Raw genomic sequence first — 25,654 nt, 5'->3', positions numbered from 1 at the left:
CTTCCACTTCCCCTGACAGGCAGGGGCAGAGCGGTGACGGGGACCTTTTGATTTTAAAAAGAAAATTGTTTAGACCGCAGTGGCCCGAGAGAAAGCTGCAGAGAAAGAAAGGTAATTTAGAGGAGGACAAAATCGAGGTGGATTCCACTGAGGAATCCGCCTTCCATTCCACTAACTGTCGATTTCGGTCATTTTCATGTGACTCCCACCAATGTTGGTAGTGTTGTCGCTGAATTGGATTCTCATTTAACTTTAAATGAGAACGCAGAATTCGCATCGTAAACTTTCTGTTTGGGGTTTCGAAAAGTGTACGTTTTTTCTTACTTGAAATGTTTTTAGTGCTGTTCCACTAAATTTGTGTTCCTTCCCCTCAGTTTGGATGTCCCTGACACGCTATATTAAACAATCAATTTCCTTATTTGTTTTTGACTTTTTCAGAAAAAAACCTTTTGTTTTGATCAATTGACGAATTTAATACCTGTAAATGCTAAGGTCAATTTACAATTAACAGTCAACAGTAATCTTTAAATACAGACTAAAACTTTGTTTTGTTATTTTTTTTTCATTCAAAACAAACAATGGAAAATCACGAGGAATACGAAGTTGAGGCAATTCTGGATATGGGGTAAGTTTTTTCAAGATTTATCAATTAGAATTCCATTAAAGTTTCATTATGGTTATCTATTACAGAATATGTCCAAAAGGCAAAACATGGTACCTTATCAAGTGGATTGGGTACGAAGAATCCACATGGACTTTTTACAAAGATGTGGGCGATGGATGTCCTGACATAATGAGAAAATTCTTGAAAGAGTTTTTTTTTAATTTTGACCACAGCTTTTATATTACCTTACATGTTACAGCTTCAAAAAATCCAACCGTGCACCAGTTGAGTTGGTGGTAACCCATCCATTCACTGCGGAGCCAGAAGAATCCGATGAAGATTTTTCTAATGAAGTAGTGGAGCCTCCTCCGTTTCAAAATGAGAATTGTTCACCAGCTTCATCTTCTCATTGTTATGGCCAACATTCTCCTCCAGCTTCATCTTCTCATTGTGATGGCCAAAATTCTTCGCCAGCATTATCACTTCATATCCATTATTCCAAAATTGCCAGGACGGCGACCAGCTCTCTATCGGAGGACATCGTTGAATACCTCGCGCATTGTCGCTACGAGTCAGTGTACGCCGACACCATGGCGACCGTTGCAGACTCACCTAGGCTGACTACACGCGTGTCAGAGTATGCTATTTTAAAGCGCCCAATGAGATTTTTCTCCAGCGAGTAGACGACGACGATGCCATTCGTCAAATGCTTCTAGCCGTTTATTTGGCTGCATTGACTGCACGGCCTCTCTCGGAGCCCAGGGTAGGTCAACCCTGTCTCGCTTTCGTCAGAAACTTTAGCGGTGTTCTCCACTCGGCGGGAACTGCTCTGTGGTGTAGGGTAGTCGTGGAGACTGTGCTGTCGCCGAACGTCACTCTTTCATTGTTGGACTTTGGTAAGGTTGTCTCCATGAAAGTTTGCCCATGGAGCCTTCGAAGAATGAGTGCGGATCTCGGCCGGATCCCGTTGATGGCCAGGAGACTGCACGCCCCAGTGTCATTCCGTACAGCGAGGGCAAGTGGTCGGTGGACGCCATTTCCTTTGCAAGAAGCTTTTCTCGAGAGGGCACTTACACTCTTTCGTGTGCAGGAGACGTCGGCCTGCTGGCGGAGAACTGTCTAGACTGGTTTGTGATGATGCAGAAATTTGAGCACATTACATTTGCTCAGCCTCGACTTCCACACACTATTTCATCTTTAACTGGCAGTTACTGTAAAAGAAATTGAATTTGTGTTACGTTGCAAGCTGACGTCCAGTTTTTGAATTACAAAAGCATGCTAAACCTCTTTCTGCGTTGGGAAATGGTTTTTTGGTTTCCCGAACCGCAACCGTCAGCTATCTAGTCTGTAACTAATTTCACATTTGACGGAATCAATTTTATTTGAAATTTTTATGTTTGTTTCAAGATTTACAGACTTGTTGCAGTCCTTTGGTACCGTTCTTTGGTATGTTTACTGTAATTATGTATTTTGATATGCGCGGCCACAAAAGAGAACATCTCTAGATGCCGGTGCTAGCCGGAATGAGAGCTTCTTTCTCCGTCTTTTGCGGCCCTCTACCGGACATTTCTACGCATCACTTAACACAAACAAACTAAGCACATATTAAAGAGTTGCCAGATTGCAAAAAATCCAAAGGAGCTCTTCACATCGTATTTCCTTGGCATTTCAATTATAATTCTAGACGAATTAGCTTTAAAGCTAATGCGCGTGTGTTTAAAAGCTTTAAAGTAATTGGGATCTTCCTCATCATAAAAAATGATAGACTTTTGTTTATGGTTATTTCCATTTATTGGCTTACAAATACACAATCTTTAAGGCGGATATGTAAATCTCGCGCAGTTTCTTTTTTTTTCATTACATGTCTTATTCGACCATTTACATATTGGAAATGACTAAAAGAAATGTGTGTTGTCTTTTATAAAACTTTTTGATGTCTCATAAGTGTTATACCCAAGGATGATAAATTCAACATTGAAATAGTAGCCACTTAGCGTGTATATTGTTCGTCAAATTTTCGCAAAAATTTTATTTTTTAAGGCTAAAGGGAGGTAAAAAACAATCGGAAAAATAATCGACAAAAATTAAAGGAAAATAAAATTTTTCCCACAGAAATTTAATCGCCGATTATTTTTCAGCGATTATCGCTAGCAGCCGATTATCGGCAAAAAAAATCGCGCGGTAAGTCTGAAGCTACGTATCCCAAGGTAAAAAAAATATATACGTAAAACTTCAAAACCCGCTCTATATTTTGGGATGAATTTTATTTTGATCGAGATAGTACCAGCCCCATGAATAAATCTGGAAGCTTTCTGGGAATTCGCCTTCATATTTTGTCAGTAGTGCAGCCACTTGATCAAAGCCGCCATCTCCGTTACCCCTTGTTTTGCCCAAAAATTCTAGGCTAAATTGGGTAATGAGGCTGCACTAACAACAAGAAAATGTGTTTTGCACATTCGCATTCAAGGTTCTTAATTTTTTATAAGTTTGGTAGTTAGGGAATTTAACAGCAAATTATACCCAAAAATAGAGCGAGCTTTGAAGTTTAACATATATTTCCTGCTAGGTAGCATAACCACTTCATATTGAAAAAAAAAATGGGAAAGTCGTAGTCCCATAAGACCCCTTGTTAAATTGTGGTAAGTTTTGGGGGAGGAGAAGTAGGTGCATTTTTTTCAGCGGGACTGCGGTTACAGTATAGGCTATAGGATGACAACACTCTTTTCCAGGACGCATCCAAGCAGCCGATTTTACTTCGTGATTATAACTTCGGGAACATTCCTGATCGATATTTCTCTTCAGCATTATCGAGATTCTTGAAGTGATGAAATTGGATTTCTCCTTGAAACTGTAAAAAATTTTAAATTTTACAAGATAGTTTTAGAAAATGACATAAGTTGATTGCCAGGGGCAGGGCGTTAAAGCCATCATTGATACGGGATCCGGAGCTTCGTTAATTTCTCCCAAATTTTGCCGAGCGTTGGGGATTAAAAATTTTAGAGAATGGCAAGGGCCTCGATTGTTACTTATGGATGGGAAGACGTTAGAAACGAGCGGGATGGTCAAGTTGAGAATCCATGTAGAAGGGCGTTTGATTTGGTTCATAGCGGCGGTGAGCGAAATGAATGGGTTTGATTTGTTGTTGGGAAATGACGCGTTATCTCAGTTGGGATGCTTCTCGGTGCAATACAATGAAGCCGGGGTGGGGTCCTTCTCGACAACGCCCACAACTAGCGAAGAGATTCCAAAGGGAAAGGCGGGCTATATTGTGAATTATGAAACTCTAAGCATCCCTGCGTTCTCCATGATGCACGTCGACGTAGTCGTTCCACAGTTGGGCGGGCAAAATACAGGCCATATGGGACCGTCACGACATGACAGAGCTAGCTGTGTCGTGAAGAGGTTGGACCGTCACGACTGAGTGAGGCTGTGCCGTGAAGAGGTTGGACCGTCACGGCATAGGCTTTCACTGTGTGGATCCTGTCGTGTGTGTATGTTAAGTTAGATGTGCACTTAGTTTAAGCTAGTTTAAGTTTCTGATAATTTCGGTGGTTGGGTAAAAATCAACAAAAACAAAAAAAAACAAAAAAAAATGGGTACTGAACTGATTGCCCGTGACAATATTTTGCTGCCAGAAGTGAAAGAAGAATTTCAAAATAAGGAAAATAAATAAACCTTGTTTGAAAACAAATTTTATTTCCCATCATGTCATGAAATACTCAATAACAATTAAGAAAACGTAGTGCGTACAAGAAGAGGCTTCAATACATTGAATTTGGTAGTGTTTTGAAATTCATTCAACGTTCAACTTCAACAGACTGTGTTTTATTTAGTTTACTCTTTCGCCTCGTACTGCTTTTCCAAATTTTTAAGCAAATCGTTAAAATTTTGTTCTGTAATAATCTGGTACATATTGCTGGCTGGCTGGTGGCAGCTAACACTGCTTGTGGAAAAAGCAACTTTGGGTAAACGACGTCTTTCTTACTTTCCCACCTCGTCATTTCTGGAGTTGTTTTCTTCCCACACAACGACTTCTAGCTGGTTAAACTACACGAATTCCTCAGAGACATCGTCGACTGGCTCATTGGGTAAGTCAATGTTTTATTTATGATTCATTGTTGGCTATGTGTGCCTCAATCGTGGCTCACACCACTCCTATGGCTTTTCATTGTCTTCCCCCCTGTGCCAAGAAACGGTGACAATTTCAGATATGAAGGCCTAGCTGTCCTTCGTCGTGTTCAACTGTTCTTCTACAATCATATTCTGAGTGTGTTCTTTTAGTTTACTATTGGAAAAACTGGGTCTCTCTGCAGTTTTTCTTACACAAAACTTATGCATTGGATATTTTTTGTTGTTTTTGAGATATTGCTTTCACCATCAGCGCTGTCTAACCCTTTCCGCAATTCCCGCCCTCTTTCCATTACACGCGCTTTCGTACGTGCGTGCTTTTCTACACTGGGAATATGTGTGTGTGTGTGTGTGCGTAGTGTACCGTTTAGATTCCGTTCTTACCGTACATTTGTAATAATTATATTTTCAGAATTTATAAACTTAATACTCACTTTTTTGGCATGGGCACTTGCAAGTCTTAAAAACAGGAATCACCTGCCAGTGTCAGTCTGTCAGTCGGCCAGTTCTATTGTTATTCAAAACATGTAAAAAAACGGGAAACACAAAAACGGAAACGTGTTTGAATAAGCCATTGTATTTTCACGGGCGTGTTGCTGATTGCCTGTCAGCAACAATAAACGCGAACGGCACACAAAAAACCCACAGAATGAATCGGTGGGGGGGGCACACAATGGCCGCCGAACACGCGACTTTTGCGAGAGAGTTGGGTGGTATCCAGAAAGGAGATCCGGTGACGGGCTCCGAAATCCAGGACTCACAAAACACGAAATACACGCATACACACACACACACACACACACAATTTACATAAAGACCAGAGTACATACCAATCTGCACGGAAATTAGTAGAAAAATGGAGGAGACACGATTGGAGATGTGTGTGGCACGACGCTTAATTGGCTCGAGCCAAATTATATCGGACGCTCTTGGCGGGCTCAGGAACGCCAACATAAGCTAATCGTCTTAGGCATTGTTGTTACATGGAAAAGTTGACCCTTCCCTCCTAGAGTGAGTAGTGCAGTTCTCGAACGGTTAGCGCAATACCCAACGTAATTTGCTCTAGAATACTGTCTTATCTATATGTTGTAAGGGAATAGTTGGGACAGCAATAGTACGGATATTTTAGGGAATAGTTATATGCTTTGAATTCATTCATTCCTTCATCATAATGATGGTGTCAACAAATAGTTGATCGACCAAATCGTAAAGCCTACCACCTTGCATCATAAATGCCACAAGGAATGGATTTCCATACATGCGTTTCTAAGAGTGACTGAATGAATTGTATGTGGCTCTAGTCCACTAAGTTCCAGATTTAGGTACCCATGGTCTGCATCGTTTTCTAGTAAAGTCAACACTCCTCAATTGATTTAGAGGGATTGGGTTTGTTTTCCCATTTTGATACAGAATACTTTAACTATTCCCTTGGTCAGTATTGGTTCAGTGACTCTTGCTCGACTTGTCGTTTAACGTGGTTCTATTGCCAAGACTCAGAACCGATAACAGTAAATGTGAGAGTACTTAACCTAAGATTCCAAGTTCAGGTGATTAAATTATCTTACTATTGTATTTGCATTCCTGTTAGTGGATATCGTACAGGTTTACCTACATTGGGCAGCAGCTGACTACGTAACACTGCTAAACTCTTCATAGTTAATTTCTTATATTGATTTCACATGTAGTAATTGTTACCTTAAGTATTCCAAGTTCAGGTGTAAAAATAATGTTGAAATATTTTGGAACATTTCTGAATGGTTATAATAGACATTACTGTCGGTGAAGGTTCCCCGTTCCTTACCTGAAAAATTTTAGCACAAGTATTGTAGGTTTTTTGTATTGTTTCTTTCAAAAGATGAGAAGCATCAATAAGTTCAAGCATTAAAATTTTAAGTTTATTCATACTTTCAGTTGAGGTATTCCAATTTAAAGTGCAGGCAAACATGAAATATACAATTTGTCACGTAACACTGCTCAGCTGCTATTTTGTCTTTTATTATCCTTTCATATTCCAAAATTTCAAACTTTAGCATAATGTTTGTAAGGGTATTATCTTCTCGTGGGAAAGTAATTTCTGGGTTAACTTGACGTCGTCGCATAGTTGTTCATAGTTGCACGCGCATAGTTTGCACCATGGTCATTCTGTAAAATGGCAGATAAGGTCTAACCGCCAACTGTTAGAAATTAACCATTATTAAAAATAGTTTTTTTGTATATGTTAAATAAAACGTTACCTTATTCCAATCGTTGTGCAGGCCTTCGCATTTGTTATTTGTACGTAAAAGCAGGTTGTAGCGCGACCAGTGAGCCGAAGTCCAGAATCGACCTTGATTCCAGTTTCGCTCCATGTAGTCCAGTAACCTACCCAGTTCTGGTGGTGCCGTAGTCCGCAAGGAGTCGAAAACCGATGGTATCTTCTGAGCTAAGTAATAATAACAAATTCAGAATTATAATCGTGAAAATTTAATAATTAAATGTTACCTGGAAGATAGGCGAGGCAGAGTAAGTGAAATACAAAGTCCCGAACTGGATTAGGGCCTTTTTTGTTGTATTCCACTGAAAGTTTGAAGTCGTGGATTTTTTTCATGATGGATTGACACCAATGAATATTGCATCCCAAGTGGACACAATGGGCGAAAAATTTTCTGAAGCAACAAAGATGGCTCTTCCGAAGTCGGTGACGAAGCGTTGAACCCTTTGGAAGGGGCATGATTTCTAAAACATACTGTAATAACATAGTAGAAGGTTAATAAGAAATTTTTAGGCCTAATGCTTGTTTAATACATTCAGTTTGTCGAAGATTGCAACGTAATCAACTGCCCGTCGTCGTGTCATGCAGAAAAAGAGCAATGGGATCTTCTTCAAATCTCCTTTTTCATTATTGATCATCCAGTTTATGGAGACCAAGTAGGAAAAATTATTTTTAGTAGATACATGGGAAAAATAATTAGATTCTACCTGTTTGATGGGATCACGAATGAAGTGGAAAGGTCCAGGAACCACATTTTGCATTCCTCCATCTGCCTCTTCATTATAGATGTGAAGAAAAGCAAGCGGAATGTCCTATTGTTTCCCGTTCCAGAAAATACAGCTCCTTGAAAAAATCAGCAGGGAAGAAGGATACGTCGATATTAAAAAATGGCTCATCGGTCCTTGGGTTAGGAGGCAAGCGTTTGGATCTTAGGTATCTGGAGTAAGTAAATAAGTATTAGACGGATTTAATTTGATTGTTTTAAAAATTTAAAAAACGAGTTACCTTAAACGTCGAGTAACGTTTTCGATGTTCGGCATGTGTCTCCCTGCCAGCTCCTTTGTTCTTCTTGATTTCGTCGAATATGATGCGTGTAGGTGGCTTAAAATTTTCCTTCTCTGTTTACACGTCTTTTTTGCGTTCTTGAAGATTGGAATCTACATACAATATTTAATTATTTATTAATTGATTTTCCATTAAATATGCAGATTTTCCCGGCGATGATTCCCGTGGTCTGGCGGATGGTTTGCTGAACTTCGATGATTGCGTTGTGGGTGTTTTCTGTAAGCTGGTGACATATCAAACCATTTGCGGAAATATCCGAAAGAAGACTTTTCCGTCTTTTAGAGGTCTCCCTTATCTCTACCCGGGGCACCAGTTGGTGGGTGTTTGTTAGCACTATGTGGGACAAGCTGGTGGTTGTCAATATCGGGTGTTCTCTGCGTGAAATTCAACATTTCCTGCATGATATTCAGCAGCTTCTTCACATTTATTACGGTGTCCGGTGGAGCTTCTTAAGGTGCTGACGATTGTGGTGCTGTAGGACCGGTGCTGGTCCCTGTGTCCGGTGGTGCATCTGCTGAAAAAACAGCCCAAAATTGTCAACGTTGGTCTCCTTGCCCAAATAGTAAGTTACCTGAAACTTACCATTTGGACGAGGACGCCAAATATATTTCTTTATGGTTGGCCAAATTAAGTCCTATTTTGCAGCAACAATCAGCAAAAGGCCGAATGTGCCTTGCTGATGCATGGGCGTATTATAATTTCTTCTCTCATTCTACATAAAACATACAATGATATTCTCCATTCCTTTTTCTCTAACTCCAAAACACTGGTCTGGGTCGTAATCTTCTTTTTAAAGCAGATTTTAGACGGCCCTTCGGCTCCTAACTGGCTAGGCGACCCCGGGATCTCATAGGCTGTATCTGAAGTTTAAGTCTCCTCTGATAATGACGTTCCTGCTTACGGTTTTGAGTAGAGGTGATAAAGAACATCAAATTGGTGTCAGTTTGGAATGTAGACTGTGAGTAAGTCTAGCATTTCTTTTCTTTCTTCTTTTTCAGTTACAATCAATACTTCTAATGCTTCTATTGTTTGACAAAAAATCCAGAAAAATTGACTTATTATTAGTTTTTTCCTCGTCTTCTTCCCCGTCTAACCGGCGATTAAGCCTTCGGTTGACGTTCTCGTCTTTTTGTTTCTTCCCGCATTTTGCTAGCTCTTCCTCTTCCTCACTTTTTTCGTATTGATCCTCGTCCATCCTCCACTATCCATTCTTCATTAGGCCTTCGTCTCCTATTTTTTCATTTCCTTTCTTCTGTCCTTTTGCTGTCTCTTCCTTCTTCCTCGTCCTCTCACTTTTTGCTCCAGCCCCCTTGGAATCTTCCTCTTCTTCTTCCTTGCCCTTCTTTCTTGGTTTCTTCCCTGTCTTCTCCTTTTCTTCTAGTTCTTCTTGGTATCTCGCTCTTCTTATTTCTCGTACTCGTCCTGCTTCCACAACCCAGTTTTCCGTAAGAATTTGCCATTTCTTAACCGATGGTCCAACCTCCTAAAGACCGTCTTCTTCTTCCTCTAAGAAATACATGTTTACTGGCAGTAAACTTGTGTTTAGCTATAGCTAAACAATTTCGTTATAGAATCCCATTGTATATATACATAAAATAATTGGCGGTAGATAAACTCATTTGTTTACTAAAATCATCTGTTGTCTCTTTCTGGAGTGATTTCATTCCTTTAATTTTGGTTCATATTACACAATCTAAGGTCCGATTACGCCCCTTAAAATGTTTTATAGGTCCTATAGTTCTAACGTTATGTAATAAGAAAACATTACTGCAAATCACGGTTATCATTACTTATCTTTCAGTAAAAACAAAATCACTTTAGATTTAAATAACGTTTACGAGTGAACTCATATTGCCCGTTAATATCTATAATACTGGAACGAAGCATCTTTTCTGCCTCAGCTGCTGCAACTGCTGGCAAGACTACCCTCTGAAATAAAAAAAAATACTATATAATTCAACAAAATATCGACTTATAAATATGGCAAATATTAGCAAACTAACATCGTTAAATGAAACAACACTGGTCACGATTCAGATTTCGGGGTTCTAGACTTTCTGTTCTTTTCTTGTATTATTGAGTAGCAAGTTGTGTAACAACAGTTGGAACTCAAGGGACGTGACTTTCTTTGTATCTGAAAGTAGATATTTCAAAAATAAATTTCAAAACTATGAATGAAAATAGAAACTCTTATAAATCTTAATTTTCCTCTGCCTTGACAAGTTTTTCTAAAGTAATCTTTCCCTCGTGCTTTTTTGTAACTTCTTTCCCCCGAGCTACACTTGTTCTTCAACATTTTTCCACGATTTTCCGGGCAATTGTCAATTGTCTTGGGCGAAGAATTGCTCAAAAACTTAAACTCATCTTCAATCTAAACGAAAAATGATCAATTATATAGATATGTTGTCAAGACTGCTAACACTTTTTGGCTAAAAACTTACAGGTCCATTCATTACAGTAATGAATATTTGTTTGATGTTGTAGTTGCTTTGACCTTGCCTTTAGCTATAAACTTCCTATGGCTTTTACGAGTTATAGCAAACTTTTCCAACATCTCTTCTTGGTAGTTTTTTTCCGTTTAATTGGGTAATCGAGCACCTGCTCACGCAGGAATTTTTCAGCATCAAGAATGTCTTCAAGTGAAACTAGTGTTCCATAGCTAAACAATTGCGTTTTAGAATCCCGTCTGAAACATAGTGCTTAGGTATTTTATGTAGACATAAAATGTTTGGCGGTAGAAATACTCATTTGTTTACTAACATCATCTGTTTTCTCCTGCTAGAAAGATTCCATACCTTGGAAGGAATGCGTTTAACTCGTCTGCACAGGAAATGCAAACAAAAGATATTTCCAACATTTTTTTTTTAATAGCACAATTTTCTGATTTTTTAAATTAGGTTAATGAGTACTATTGTTTGAAGGTTTGGCGCTAAATCTTTTCCCACGAACAAAGTAATCCAGTGGACCCTTGATATGTCTGTCCATCAAAAAACAAATCCTGTGCATACACAACAACAAGATCTATTATAAAATTGAGGGACACCAAAATTATAGTTATATACCCATGGACTTTTTGACGATGTGTTTTCTGTTGAGGGGTACAAATGTTCGATGGACTTGTCCATCTTTAAAAACTCCTGTGCTGTAGAAAATTTATTTTCGACCCTCACCTAAACCTACGAGAATCTGCAATTGTACGACAAGATAATTCTAGACTAAAAATTGAATTGAATATTGTTCATGAAAATTGCCGAAAAAACAATTTTTTAAAATTTCTATTGGGCAGAGTTTCGGAGGCCGAGTATTACCCAGTTTATTGCACCTAACTTTGACTTTTTACATATGTACATGAGGAGAATTGGGGGAAAATTTACAATAGAACATTTACATCTTTGTATGGAAACTGGGCCTGACGGCAGCTCTGGTGCGGGCAGACCAGTGGCAAAGCAATGGGGTAAAACAATGCACCTGTCCGGCTTGGTTAGACCTTGAAGACCACCGACCAAGCTATGTGTTCAAGAAGGGATTTAATTACGCTACAAAACATGTGCTGTCAAATTGAACTACTGCGTCACACCGATCAGTGTAGATTCGTAAACAAACACAATCAAAAAACAATTTTACGTGATACCAAATCTAACAGAAACTTGTTTATTAGGAATGGACTTGATCACTACAAATTCCGTTATATTTAAAGGTATAGCTAGGAAACTTTCATACGTTGTAAACAAGAAAAGAATTCCAATTGAAAGAGGAATTTACAAAATTAGAGTAACGCTGAAAGGTGTAAAAATATCAGTAAATGAAGAAGCCGACCCAATTAAAATAGAAGATACAAGTCTAGAGATACACAGAGAAAAAAACTAAATTGATAACGCCCACATAACGCTCCCATCCACCTTGCTAAAAACAAAGGAGGAGGACACCGATTTTGTCTGGATTTTTGCCAATTAAATCGTTAACGACAAAAGATAAATTCCACTTCCAAGATCTGACGAGACGATCAACTACTAGTATGGATCACAATTTTTCTCAACACTTGACCTGATAAGAATCCAGATTTCAATAGTTATATTCATCCAAATAGTTATTTTCATGAAGTTTATTCTTTATCAGTTTGGATAAGTTCGTTGACTTTGTTTTCTGGATCAATGACATTACGTCGTCAGTCAGCAGTAGTCAGTGTTGGAAACAGAGTTGACCTTGAAATGATTCAGCAGATCTTTGGACAAAATTAAATCCATTGTGCAAGTTATTAGCATTTACAAGGACAAAAAGACATTTAGTCCATTCTTCAGTAGGCCTACCCTTTTGTGACGGCAGTCTCTGCTGGAGGTGTTTTCATAGTTATATCGGTTTATTCAAAGTGTTCTGCTGTTTTGGTGGACTGTTGTAAATTCAAATCGTAAAAATATGAACAACGTTTAACACCTGAATGAAAGACAACAATGATGCAATGAAATCATTGCAATTGGGTTGAGGCAAAGCCTTCGATTCAATTGATATTGATTTGGTTTTAGCACATTGATAACATATCTACCATTGATTACGATATTTAGTTTGAATGTCTTGTTTTTTAATTGAATAATGTCAGAAAGAGAACAGGCTGTGTCAGTACATAAATTATTTTGTTATTTTTCACAGAAAAGTTTTTATGAAGCCAAGATCTTGTGCCATAGTTTCCACCCCTTGTTTTATTTCGTTGTTGTTCATGCCTTGCAACAAACAAAACACAACCAAAAAAGAAAAAGAAAAAAAAACTCGTGTGCTGTTTTCCAGTTTTCAGCAGATTTTTTTATGCACAGGCGGCCATTTGTGATTTCTTGTTCAAAAAGGTAAAAAAGTTCAGTCCGATTTTTTCATCTATGCCATTTTTTTTATTTCCATGCCTTTGCATAGCTTTCCATTTCATCTAATGTTTAATTTTTTGGGAATGGCTTTTATCACTCAAGAGTCAGATAAAGAATTTTATCACCAAATAGCAAACTTAGCCCTTCTTATGGCCAAAGGAATATTTGGAGTTGCGGTTATCGGTGTCGGAAAGATCATACTTTGGCCTCCAATGCAGTTCTACTTAAGAGAGCGTTGGAATTGGCCTCCTCGTTCCAACGGTAAGGCTTCCCAATTTTTTGTTTTAAATTTAAAAACAAAATGCTTAAATTTTTGATTTTTTTCTTAAGTAGGGTCACTATGATGACACAAAGTCGTCTACCAGTCGTCCACTTGATGAGGACGAGTCCCCTGACGATCCCAGTCCTCCGGACGCGGCTGCTACTGCTAAAGGTTGTGACCGCTGTCGCTACCACAGTCACACTACTGAAGCATCCGTGCCAGCCACAAACCAATTAACACCAAAAAACTCTCGGCAATATCATCATTACGAAGAAAACAGCCCCCACTACAAGGCTAATAGTGTGTGGGGAGAAGGTCGATTGAAGACCAATTTCCGCCAATGGATCTCGCGCCGCAGGTGCAGGAGGATAATTCACAATGGGACAAGAAAATTGTCACCCTCCCCGAATTTTTTTTTTTCAATTCAAAATTCGATTGATTTACAGATGCAACAGATGGTTTTCTTGAAGTAGCCAAAAAAATCCGGAATCAACAAGAACAACTGACCGGCAGTCATTGCTAAAAATTCTTCGTTAATGGATCAGCAAGAAGGATTCTAGAAGAGAAATCCGATTCTCTTCTTTGAAAATTCCTCCGAAATTCTCTTCGTCTCTCTTCTTTAATCCAGATACGTTCCACTACCCTAATACTATGTAAATTGAATTCATTTCAAATACAATTCAATATTCGCTGTTTCAAGCTGCCGAACAACTTCAGAAACAACAAGATTCATCAGTCGTTTCGTCTAACCTAACTTACTTTAGCCATGCTAAAAATTCGTCCAGTTCGTCATTAATGGATCCCCAATAAGCAGTTGTACTACCAGACTTGAAATATCAATTTGCTTGATAATCTGGACCCCATTCTCAGAATCGACATCTTCTGATCTGGAAGCGGGTATTGGCAAATTGAAATCGAAGAAGCTAGACGACAAACCTAAAACAGCCTTCTCAACAGAAAAGATGGATATTATTAATTTAATAGAATGCCATTCGGTCTAACAAACGCTCCTGCTACTTTCCAGCGTTTTATTAAAGAAATATTGAAATCAGTAATTGGGAAATTTGCGTTAGTAATACCTTTACGACGTAATCATATATTAAACCACTCTAGAGAAGTGAAGCATTTTAAACATATAGACCAAGTATTAGCAGGGTGTCCTCTCATAACATGCTTCGCTTTTTCAAGAGTTTCAGACTTAAAAAAATGAATTCCCTGACTTTGGCTAGCGCAGAATATCACAAAATAATTAAGTGACTAGCCATTTCTGAATTGCATTTTTAAAACATGAACTTAACTAGGTTAAACGGTCTGTGTTTCCACTTTAATTTTAAATGATTACGGATAAATTGAGACAGGTGACTCGATTAGTTTTGGGATGACTTGAGAAGGCTGAAATAAAATCTACATGTGCGATAACTGCGTTTCAAGTCGTCTTCTTTCCATTGATAATTGTTCCAAGTCTAGCTCCGTGAATTTCTGTTTCTTTTTTTATTTCTTTTAAATTCGCAACCAACAACTTTCTTTTCTGCTCTTCTGTAGAATAACTGGCCTCTTGCCTCCTCTTGCTCTCTTCAAAAGCCTTCCGATAGTGGAAAGTAGACATGCCGTCATCATCATCTTTGATATTGGAACGTCCAGTACTCTACCATAAAAATTGATGGTGTCGCTAATTCTTCGTAGATTGACAAGGGGCTCTTCATGAAGATTTTGAGAGAGAAAAATTTCGTTGACAGAAAAAAAAACTTTCGACTTGAGCCTGCCCGTGGCTATATCAAGTGGTCGTAATCCATTGTTGGATTACGATTTTTCGGTAACAAAACACTTTGCAGGTATGTGGATTTACGATCTGGTGGTTGACTTGTTGGTTTTCGGACCATCTTGACGATCAAGTGGTCGTAATCCAATCTTGTCTTTTGTTGGACCGTTGGGAATGCTGTTAGTAGAAAACCGAAAGAGGTGTAAGTTAATGAAATGTCAAGATTTCGTTTGGCTTATGGCTTTTATTGTTTTATTACTCTTGATTGCTCGGCTTTTTTTAGGCATGTGAAGTAGGACACCACACATTTTTAAAGTAGGAACAAGGCTAGTCCAGTGAAGATTTTGCGAGCACGGTCCACCGTACACATCAAAGTAGGCGAAATAAAATCGTTGGACGAAGGTATAGTCTAGAATATGCTAAGTTGCAATTAATGGCAACTGTTCAGCAACAAAAAAGAAAAGTGAGACTGATCCACAAGATTATTTCGAAGAAGAGGGAATATTAATCAAATACAAATATAAAATGTCCAAATAACAAAGTATCAATAATTACAGCACTACATTTTGCAACCCATAATACAGGGTCTACACTGCGATTTCATATTTGTAGTTATTGAACAAATTGCGAAAAAATGATAACCTTTTTTGTGGGTACATCTAACTTCTGCTGTGCAATGCAATCCCCGTAGAAATTCAGAATAAAATGCTATTCAAGAAACGTTAGTCCTTATTTATTCACGAACGACATCAATTCGCGTAGCTTTTACCTTCTCAAAAATGACAGATAAACCAGCAAAATTATTTCATGTTCTATCGAATAATCAACATTAAGTGACACCGGAGATTAGGCACGTAAAAGAAAACACATCCTTATGAAATTTAACTTATTAATGTCTGATGTTAAAAAAATTTGAAACTTTGTCCAAATGTAGACGACTGTGTCGTCTACCGTTGGTAAAAGTTTCAAGTAAAAATTGATCAATTTCAATTTTTTATGATTTTTTAACTAGCATACACTTTAGCTTGGAAACATATGGCGAGCGCGCCGATGTTTCCAAACTTTATGTCTAGCACTTTGGGGATAAAGTTCAATTTACTAAAATCTGAAAAAAATCATGGTGAAAGAAAATTCTTTCCTAACCAAGAAGATTTTTTTAAAATTTGCTTTGCGATAACTCAAACGTGAGTTATCGCAAAAAAGGGAGACACATTGGCCCGTAAGCCGCCGTGTTAGAAGCGCGGAAACACTCGCCGTGTTTCCAAACTTTGTGAGGGGACTGTACATTTCAAAGATAATGTGGGGTCGTCGCTGTTTCCTAGAAATGATTCACCACTACGTGAAATATTAGATTTAGCGCGTTTTTTGTTTTGTTTTGTTTTTTCAAACAAAATATGCAAATATATTTCAGAATTAGCTGGCAGTGAATAATCTAGTGGAAAATCTAGTAATTAGTAATGAAAAATACAACAGTATTGTAAGAAAATACTAGTTTATTTAGTGTTCCACTGTTCATCGTGTTGTTTAAAACCATATTCAGTTTATACGCAAGTTGGCGCATGGACAATTGGACATTAAAGTATTACAATTACCCGTGATTCTCATATTTGCCCTGCAAAACGGATTGCTCAAGAGGTAATCATTCTACGATGTTCTTCAACACATTGCAAAAGAAATTGGAATTACGCTTCATTTGAAGTTATCGCTACAAAGTTTTCTACTATTTTGATTCCAAGCTCGTCACAGTCGTTAAATACATCAAAATTTTAACAAAATTTAAAAAAATTATCAAATGTCAGCTGTCATGTTAGGTTTTGAAATTGCCTGCTGAAATTGAGCTTTTACTATTTTTCTGGCCTGTTTGTGTAATTTTAAAATATCAATGACCAATGTTTTCCTTCCTTGTATTATATATGTTGTGGATCAAGCAGCTGAACATATATGCTTGCCACTCTTTGATGTCACTTATAGATGTAGTAATCGAAGTGGTTGCAACACAAATATCAAGCCGTTTCCTGAGAAGAAGCGGCTTACTTTTTTTCTTGTGTATTTTTCCCGTGTAATTACAATTTGAAAAGAAAAGGGAAATTTCCTGAGAAGAAGCGGCTTACTTTTTTTCTAGTGTATTTTTCCTGTTTAATTACAATGTTAAAAAAAGGAAAATTTCTGTAAAATGGTCCATCCCATTCCCATTCTATCACTTTACTACCACCCGCAATCAGTGTTCCAACGGAAATGAAAATTCTTTGTAAATAAATAATCACAATTTTTCCCCTGACAAATGACAGAAGAAAGACGTTACCTTATCGTTTGCAGAAGATGATATGAGATTTGATACAGGAGAAAAAAGAGACAGCAAAGTAATCCGGTGGGCGTGAGAAGGAAAAAACTGCCAGAAACTGCTCCGCCTCCAACAGCGACTTACAATGTTTTTTTATTACTGGTCAAACAAAATATTTGATTGTGGCTATTAACAAAACGCCAAAAGTCCCTCGAAGGAAGGGAAACTCCTGGGCAGATACCATTCCTGCAACCTCAGCGGCAAAGGCATCCGCACCGGGGATTGTTTTCTGCCCCACCATAAGAAAATCACATCGTTGAGTCGATGCTTTCAAAATAATTTCGCAGCGGTGTTGAAGATGTCTGGTTGTTACCGCGCGGTTGTCGGACTTGTTGACGTCTTTTAGTTTGTTCACACCAGAAAATACATTGATGCCTGAGTGCCCAGGTTAGTTGGCTGTTGGGCCGTTTCCAGAGCATCTTTGGGGACGTCATGCGCTTGCTGCATACTCTGCAACAGCTCCTGCATGGTACGCAACAGTACCACTTTATATTAAGGACTGGACTATAGATTGCTGAAAAATTTGTATCGAACAACCATACAAGCATACTATAAACAGACAGGGAAACATTTTGTAACTTAATCAACTGCCTCTTTGGACAAGTGACTTTTTAATATTACATGGCAAAAAATCGAACAAACCTGCATATATTTGAGTGTCAGAAAATGGTTCCTAACACATTTATAGATGCAAAAAAAAATATATTTTTGTTTTTTAATCCTGGGGTAATAAAGAATTTTTGTCTTAGACGATCACTCTTTCTTCGTCCATCTAGTCCAAAAATAGCGTATGCTAATTTTTTGGTTGGGCTCCGTCACTGACTACTACTTTAATAATTATATTGTGTTTATGGAGAATCAAATTGTTTTGGTGATAAATTCAAATAGGATACTTCCTGATGCAGCACCTTTGAAGCGAAGAATGCAAAAGGCTGTACTAATTAACATTTTTACGGCAGGACAAGAATGGTAAAACATGGTCAGCAAGCCCCTTCGTAGTTTTGTATTCAAATCTTTTCCAAAATCGACAAAGCCATGGTGTTTTATGGTTCCTTTGATATAGAAGGTCATTTTTAATCTTTTTTTTTTATCAAAGAACAATTGTCCTCGTGTGCTCGAGAGGGTGCTCGAGCCTTAAAGAAAATTTTTCGCGGTTTTAAATACTAAATCGTTGAAACCGAACTTGCGCTCAGCAGGCGATAACATTCTTCTTATTGTATTCATGGAAGGGATAGGAAGTTGACCCTCGTTTTGAATGTATAGGTATGCCTTTGTGATTTTCAGTGTGAGGACCAGACTTGCCATTAAGAAGACGTTGTTGTATTGCATGAGTTTTCTTGGATTTGGCTTTCATAATAAAATTTTCAAGTCTGAATTATTAGGAGTTGCTGTCAAATAATAAAATAGTTATTATGTTGCATCGTCATGGAGCTACATGAAAACACACTTGGAAAAAGTAATGATGTTAATAAGGTTATTTTCAAAATAAAAATTAGAATGTGTCAATTACTTTCCTATAGAAAGACATATCAGGTAAAGTGCGGTTTTTAAAGAAAAACAGATATGTTGCACCAATCCAGATCCAGAAGTCATAAAAGGTTTACGTGGGATCAAGATTTGTTCTTTCATTAAATGGACACTTTGATGTCTAAGGTTCTAGTAATGATCAAAACGTTGGCTTTGTCACAATGTCCAAATAAAAGCATTTTTCAACATTTTATTTCGGTATCACCCGATTTTTCTAAAAAATACCATTTTCATTATTCTTTATGTGCGATTAATAGAAATGTTATTTTATTCGCATATTTCCAATTTCGACTTCAGCTCCTGCAACAAAGTAAGGCTAGTCAGTGTAATTTTGCAGATGGATATTTTTTTTACAAACCTCGGTCTTCTGTTAACTGTGATCTAATTTACAATTGGCACTTTTCAGTTGATTTTTCATCCTTTTTATGTTTCAATTTCAGAAACACGTTACGTCTCAAATTCTTCCAAATTTTTCACCAACGGGTATTACCTCCCACAACACTCGATCGGTCTTACGCATTCTGATGCTGGTTTCTGGAACTGGAGTATTGCCACTGCAACACAATATTCTAGACGACGAATTGTTGGCTTTGTTGGTTTTTGCCATTTTTTTTCTTAGTTTTATTTAGCCAGCTTTGAAATTTGTGGATTGGAATTGCCAAGAGAAGGGAACACTCGTAGCTGTGCAAGGCTTCGCTCTATGACGATTGCACGTGCTCCACTGCTCTTTTTAAAAGCTTCCCCTCCACCCCCCCCCCCCCAAAAAAATGATTGACTGATTCTTTTTTCTAATAATTTTTTTAAAGTAGAAAGATCGGCAAAGGCGCTCGTGCCCGCGCCAATGCCCTAACCACCCGTGCCATTACGCCGCCAATGCCTCCGACTGAACCTCCAACAATGGACGAAAAATTAGCTTACAAGAAAGCTCCACCGCCTCCTGGAGCAGCTACTCCATCTCCAGCAGCACCGCCTACTCAGACACCAGTACCTTCTTTACCTCCGTCGTCTCCTCTATGCTTCCACTGCCAGCTAATGCAGGTAATTCAAAAATTGCTGGGGATGATTGAGCAGAACAAGTGCGTCTGCAAAAAAGGCTTTCTTTTTGTCACCTCACCTCTCCGTGGAAGGCACAGTATAGCCAAGCCAAGGAAAAATCCCCATGTTCAGTTTCTTCACTTCGGTTCATTTCAGTTTCCTGCCAAATTCACGCCAATAAAAATAAAATACAAAAATACTAGCGCAGAGTTTTTTGGTATATCATTGTTGTTATAAACCGAGACATCAGATATTTGTTTTTTTCTATAGGTGACAAAACGTTCTGCCTATATATTACTATAGAGGCAATAGCAAAAAAAAATAATTACTGACACAAATGAATTGAATTGAAAGCAAATCCATTCAGCAAAGGCTTTCAAAATAATGTCAATATTTATGAATGAATTCTGTGAATGAAGGTGTTGTTGTTGTTCCGCAGTCGCCCCACCCAGTCGCCCCACCCATTCTTTTTGCGCTAAGGAATTTTATACCGATCCCAACATCGAAGAAAGTAGCTTAGCCACTCACCAGCGTTCCATTTCCAGCACGAGGGAATGAATTTAACCTAGAGCCAAGTTGCCCTGTTCCTCTTGGTTTCTCATTCGTAGACCTTCTAATACTTTTTTAAAAGCAAATGAAGAGAAATGATCTTTTTCTGCAGAAGTCAACGTGCAGCGGATCTATAACGATTTCAACGCAGGAAACTTTTCTTGAAAGTTTTGGTTATCGTCTTACTTCAATACTCATACGGCAAGTTGTCTTTCACATATTATTTACGTAATCCTTACAAGAGTCTTGGACACTTGTCTTTGTCTTTTTCATAAGAACAAAAACAGGTCATCGGCCACTCTACCGCCGGTAAATTTGCACGTCAATCCTTTTGGGAATCATAGCTAGACAAGGTGTAATCGAAGACAATATTTGGGGTTGCGTTGAAAATGAAAATGAAACTTTTGAAACAAGGATTGAGAACCGTTATTGAAAATTGGAAGCAGGTTTCTACAAATGGTAAATCGTAGTCGAAGCCATAAAAAATTTGCTTTTAAGGGTGAACGAACACTAGCCCACCTCTGAGGTAAAATCAATTCTCAGGCAACTCCCGAAGAAACAGACAAGGATTATTTTGCTAAAAAATGTGTTTGTGGTTTAAAAGATTCAACACGAATGTTTTGTAAATACGAAACCGGTTGCTTTTTATAGTAGTTGATTTTCATTTTAAGTGATTTTCAAAACTGATTGTTCTCTGCCCCAAATTTTTCTTTATTTTTCGAAATAGCTCGAACAATTTTGTTCCAGGTATTTTGATGCAGTTTTTTGGGCTGCACTCCGTAAACCCAATACCAGAACCCAACACCAGCCCCAATTTCTTCACACAATCACCAAAAGCATCATCAGCACAAGCATCAGCCACAGCCAACATAACAAAACGATCACTGCCTAACTCGTACGGAAGCGCATATTATAACACCTATCACTGATCTCTTGCAACTTACCACAGGCTAATTGAGGCTTTGGTAAGGACTAAAAACTAGGATGCACAAATGCACAAAAGTACAATATAAACACTTCTTTTTCTTATTCTTTTTTTATAGTAGGGAGCCCACAACTACTTTCAAACCCCCTTCTAACACTTACAACGAACAACGACAACTCTGTACCAGGGGAAATGAGGGGAGAAAACGACTAAAATAAAAAAATAAACAATTTTTAATTTTAAACTCGATAGGGTTCTATTTATTTAAAAAATCTGGAACTTTAACATTTCCTATAGAGCTAACGCAGCTCTTTATATTTTTCCTTCCCCCTCGAAGCGTGACGTATTATGTGAACGTTCCGTAATATGAAAAAGCATAATTTTCGGAACTGGATCGTGATGCATCATGGAAGGTGAGGAAGGTATTTTGCATTCTTGTTGGTTTTCCTGATTTGAGCCGAGTTGGAAACAACAACTTTTCGCGGAAAGTTTTCTTTTCTTGTGTGATTTTTTCAGTGCTCAACAATCTGGAAAGTGGATTGAGAATTTGTGCAATTGCCATTTTTATTTGATTGGTTCGTTTTTCCTTTCCTTTCGTTGGTTGTCCACATATTCAAACTGTTTTTTTAAATATTCGAGCTCTTTTCTTTCTTTTTTTTTGTTTCCCCCACTCCTTCTGTTGGAGATTAAGATTTATCTTCGAATCCTCCAAAAACTACTAAATCAAAATTTGTAGTGGTGGATGAGTAGTAGGTCGCTGCACCCTGCATCCCTGCCACCACAGTCACCTGCCGATCATCCAGCAACAAACGGTGGAACCAATGAAGACCGAAACGGTAGTGATCGCTCTATTTTGGCCGGCACAAGCAGTGGCAGCGGCGGTCTGGGCAGCCCAGTTAGTCTCACGAGTAATAACAGTAGTGCTTAAGAAATAAACGGTGCTCTGGTAATGGAAGCCTCTTTTCTGGTCGTCTACCATCGAAAATGGTCTCACAACGCATTGTTTACTTGCGCGTCGTTTACTTGTTTATTGGCTTTTTGTCTCACGTCATTACGACGAGCGAACGGCATCCATCGAAGGACGTGAATGACGTCGAGCGAAACGCAATTTTTCTTATATATTTATTCCAACAATAAAAAAAATACAAAGGTAAAATTAGATCATCGCTTCTTTCTTTCTTTCAAGAAAAAATCTACATAGGCGATAATACAACAACGAAACGCTGCATTTTGTCCGTGCGGTGAATGGCCAATTGTAAAAAAAAACAACATTCACGATTTCGCACCTACGATAAGATTGTTCTTACTCACGCGCGGGAAAGGCGGCGAGAAAAAGCGAGTCGCTATAGATAGAAGTTATAAGAACCACGAAAAATAAATTACATTTGAATAAACCCCACACAAAACCGACTATAAAATAAAAGATTACACACACATACTCGTCGTGTGAGAAAAAAAAAGGTTTTTGTGTGTACGAATTTGTCTTAATGAGCGTACGCGATATTTTTTTGTTTTCCAGTCGTGAAAGAATCGGTTGTGACATTTAATCAATACAGCGGGTATGGGAACGCGATAGAGACTCATGCTGAAAGAAAAGGTGATCTAAATAAAATGAAATTGCAAACGGTAGGCAGTTCCATGTTGATGTGCATCCATGCTTGCATTCAATGCTGGAGCTGCTGAATGGAATGCAACATATTCGTCTGCATGAGCATTAGATCCATGTTTATCAGCACATCTTGAGCAGGCGGCCCCTGCCTGCCGCTGACGAAGCTAGTGGAAATATTTAAAAAAAAATAGAATTCGTCTTATGTGTATACAGTAATGTGATTTGTTAATCTGAAATTGGAAGTAGGCTATATGTATATTCTTTTATCTTGACGTGAGTGACGATAAGAGATATTTATTTGATATCAACAGGATGTCCATATAGGATGTCCTATAGACTACAACTTACGACTTGTTATGGATGGGTAAATTGGATGCCCAAAATACATTCATATGACATCATTTGGGATCAGCCAAATGATGGACAAGACCATGGATGGACATCCACAGACCATCGTTTGCCACTAGGGCATTAACCACGACTTTCACTTCGGCGTCCCCTATTCCATGAATCGATGCATAAATGACAGCGAAAAAAATATCGATAACCCCTAACCAACCAAGGGCGTTACTCAAAAAAATATACAAAAGTCTCAAAAAGATAAGTTTTATTTACGCTCTTCACTCACTACCACTCACAAAAGCTTCAGAATGTAGAACAACAGTGTCTCAACATTTACACAGACTAAAGTTCGACTAAGAACTTTCTGTAGATTGTAGTATTCCCTAGTATGACAGCGTGGCGTTATCACCGTGAAACTCTCTCACAACCGTCACACCATCGAAGAAACGGCCTAGAAACGCATGGCGCATGTTTCGAAGCAGCCCACAGTGTTGTAGATTTTCTTCTAATTCTTCATGGTGACACGGTGGTAGGGCTGAGGTGAAGGAAAAACGAAATTTCTCTACCGTGAGGTTACCATCTTTATACGTAAACATAGGTTGGGTGGATTTGACCCACCTTTTCAATAGAACAAAAGGGTGCGGAGATTTCAACATTACGGCCGCGAGGTGTTACCCGTAGAGTTCTCAAACACCACCGTTACGTTGATTATTCCTATCGACAGTGCTTCTTCTTCCGTAAAACTCATTAATGGTTCACCCTCCCATGGGTGAATGGAAAAAGTTTCTGTGCGAAATTAAAATCGATCGTGGAGAAATACGCCGTTGACCATTGACCACCTGACTGAGCGGCGGGATATTTACACTATAACAGGAGGAAAGGTGAAGGCAAGGCTATCTATTTTTACCAATTCTGTCTCTATGAGTCAGCGCTGAAGTTTCCAGTATTTGAACGTCTTTTTGGGATATCCCCCGTTATTACTCTTGTTTCGACAATGTCGGGAGCCGTGGCCAGTTAGACAACACGTATAGCAAGCTTTCGTCTTCCTAATATGTGCTGCAGAAGGGAGGGGGTGTGCGACATCTCTCTCGTTAGCCTAAGTTTAATTTCTCTGACCATGTTATCCAAAAGGGTGTTGAGACTGCAAATATTTCTCGGTTCTTATGGATCTAAGCCTCCACCCCCAACCCACTTCTTGACGCATTATGATCCTCAATTTCTCCAAGAGATGCCTCGTCTAAACGCCGAATGAGATCGAAGTAAGATTCGTCCGACGTCGAGTTGCTGGACAGCATTGCTTCTTTATAGGCCGGGCTTTTAAGCCCAAACACTATCCTTTGGATCACTTTCAACAGCGTTAAACGTACTGGATTTTACGATTACGAATCATGATTACGAACAATGAATAGGAACACGTAGATATGGCGCGGGAAAAATTGCTAAAGGTGAAATTTGGAGGAAAGAAGGAAAAAAAATATCACGTGGGGATAAATATTGGCTTTGAAAATGAACTCACCCCATAGAAAAAAATTTGGCATTCAGAACATTATCCCTTTTAAAAGAACTTCTAATTTCTAACTTTCATATTGATTTTAACTAACATATTCATCCTCAGGTAGGATAAGAACATGAAATGCTCGCAATTGGAAGCAAAAAGCTCTCAAAATTTGTCTTGTTTTCTTTCAATGACTCGTTCTTTGTCTTTTTAGAAGAACCCAAAAGTTCACTCACAAATTCCTCTTTCGTGATCATCGTCTTTAAAAGAACACGAATTCTAAGGTAACCAAGATTACAAAGTATATTTTATTGGAGACATGAGAAGGGATAACATACGATACTCAATTTTCTTCCCACACGTTAATCTACTTCCCACGAATTAACTAAACGACATTTTGCACGAGTAGAGCACTTAAACAGGCGAAAAAAGAGAGAAAGCTCTAAAGACGTAGTTCACGGTAGGAAGTACTGGGCGATCTGGTGTGAGCCATCTTACATATCCTGCCAAATCGCCATTACGTTGCCTAAAGCCACTTGTAGCGAGAAAGAGAATGTTATTTTGTCAATGTGAAACATAGGCGAAGGAGTTGAAACATAATGTTCAAGTATTGCGTTCAAGCTGATGAGCTGAAAGATCACCGGCTTCATTTTTATCAATGTCGGAAATGACTATTGCGTTCTCCTCAATGACTCACAGCTGGCTTGGACACAACTCCTTCTTTGTTCCTCACAAGAGCGGATCTCGGGAATCCGTCCTTTCCAGAGCAGATCTCGTCGACGCAGTTGATGGTCCATCCTCCTCTCGAAGTGTTGTCAATAACTTGGAGTACTAAGTCTCCTACTTGGATATGGCATGGATCAGCCTACCACTTTCTCCTGTTTTAGGAGTGAAAGGGCTACTTCGGTGGTC

The 25,654-nt window shown here is 38.5% G+C and overlaps 1 protein-coding gene across 1 annotated transcript; it reads left to right on the top strand.

Annotated features, from left to right (window-relative positions):
* The first annotated feature begins 578 nt into the window (after nucleotides 1–578).
* LOC124203466 lies at nucleotides 579–1,287 on the top strand. The gene is made up of 3 exons (XM_046600137.1): nucleotides 579–625; nucleotides 691–813; nucleotides 864–1,287. Exons 1-3 carry the CDS (start codon nucleotides 579–581, stop codon nucleotides 1,285–1,287), a joined length of 594 nt encoding a protein of 197 aa, XP_046456093.1.
* Nucleotides 1,288–25,654: the final 24,367 nt, after the last annotated feature.

Source organism: Daphnia pulex, chromosome 10, assembly GCF_021134715.1.
Source record: "Daphnia pulex isolate KAP4 chromosome 10, ASM2113471v1".
Lineage (NCBI taxonomy): Eukaryota > Metazoa > Arthropoda > Branchiopoda > Diplostraca > Daphniidae > Daphnia > Daphnia pulex.
Note: the sequence above shows the minus strand (reverse complement) of the source record. Positions and strands in the feature narration are given on the sequence as shown.

What these genes read in the sequence shown, in the direction of transcription:
- LOC124203466 (XM_046600137.1), top strand. Translation starts at nt 579, where the DNA reads ATGGAAAATCACGAGGAATACGAAGTTGAGGCAATTCTGGATATGGG. An exon ending in GAGGCAATTCTGGATATGGG is followed by an intron (nt 626 to 690) that starts GTAAGTTTTTTC and finishes TATCTATTACAG; the next exon opens with AATATGTCCAAAAGGCAAAA. An exon ending in ATGAGAAAATTCTTGAAAGA is followed by an intron (nt 814 to 863) that starts GTTTTTTTTTAA and finishes TACATGTTACAG; the next exon opens with CTTCAAAAAATCCAACCGTG.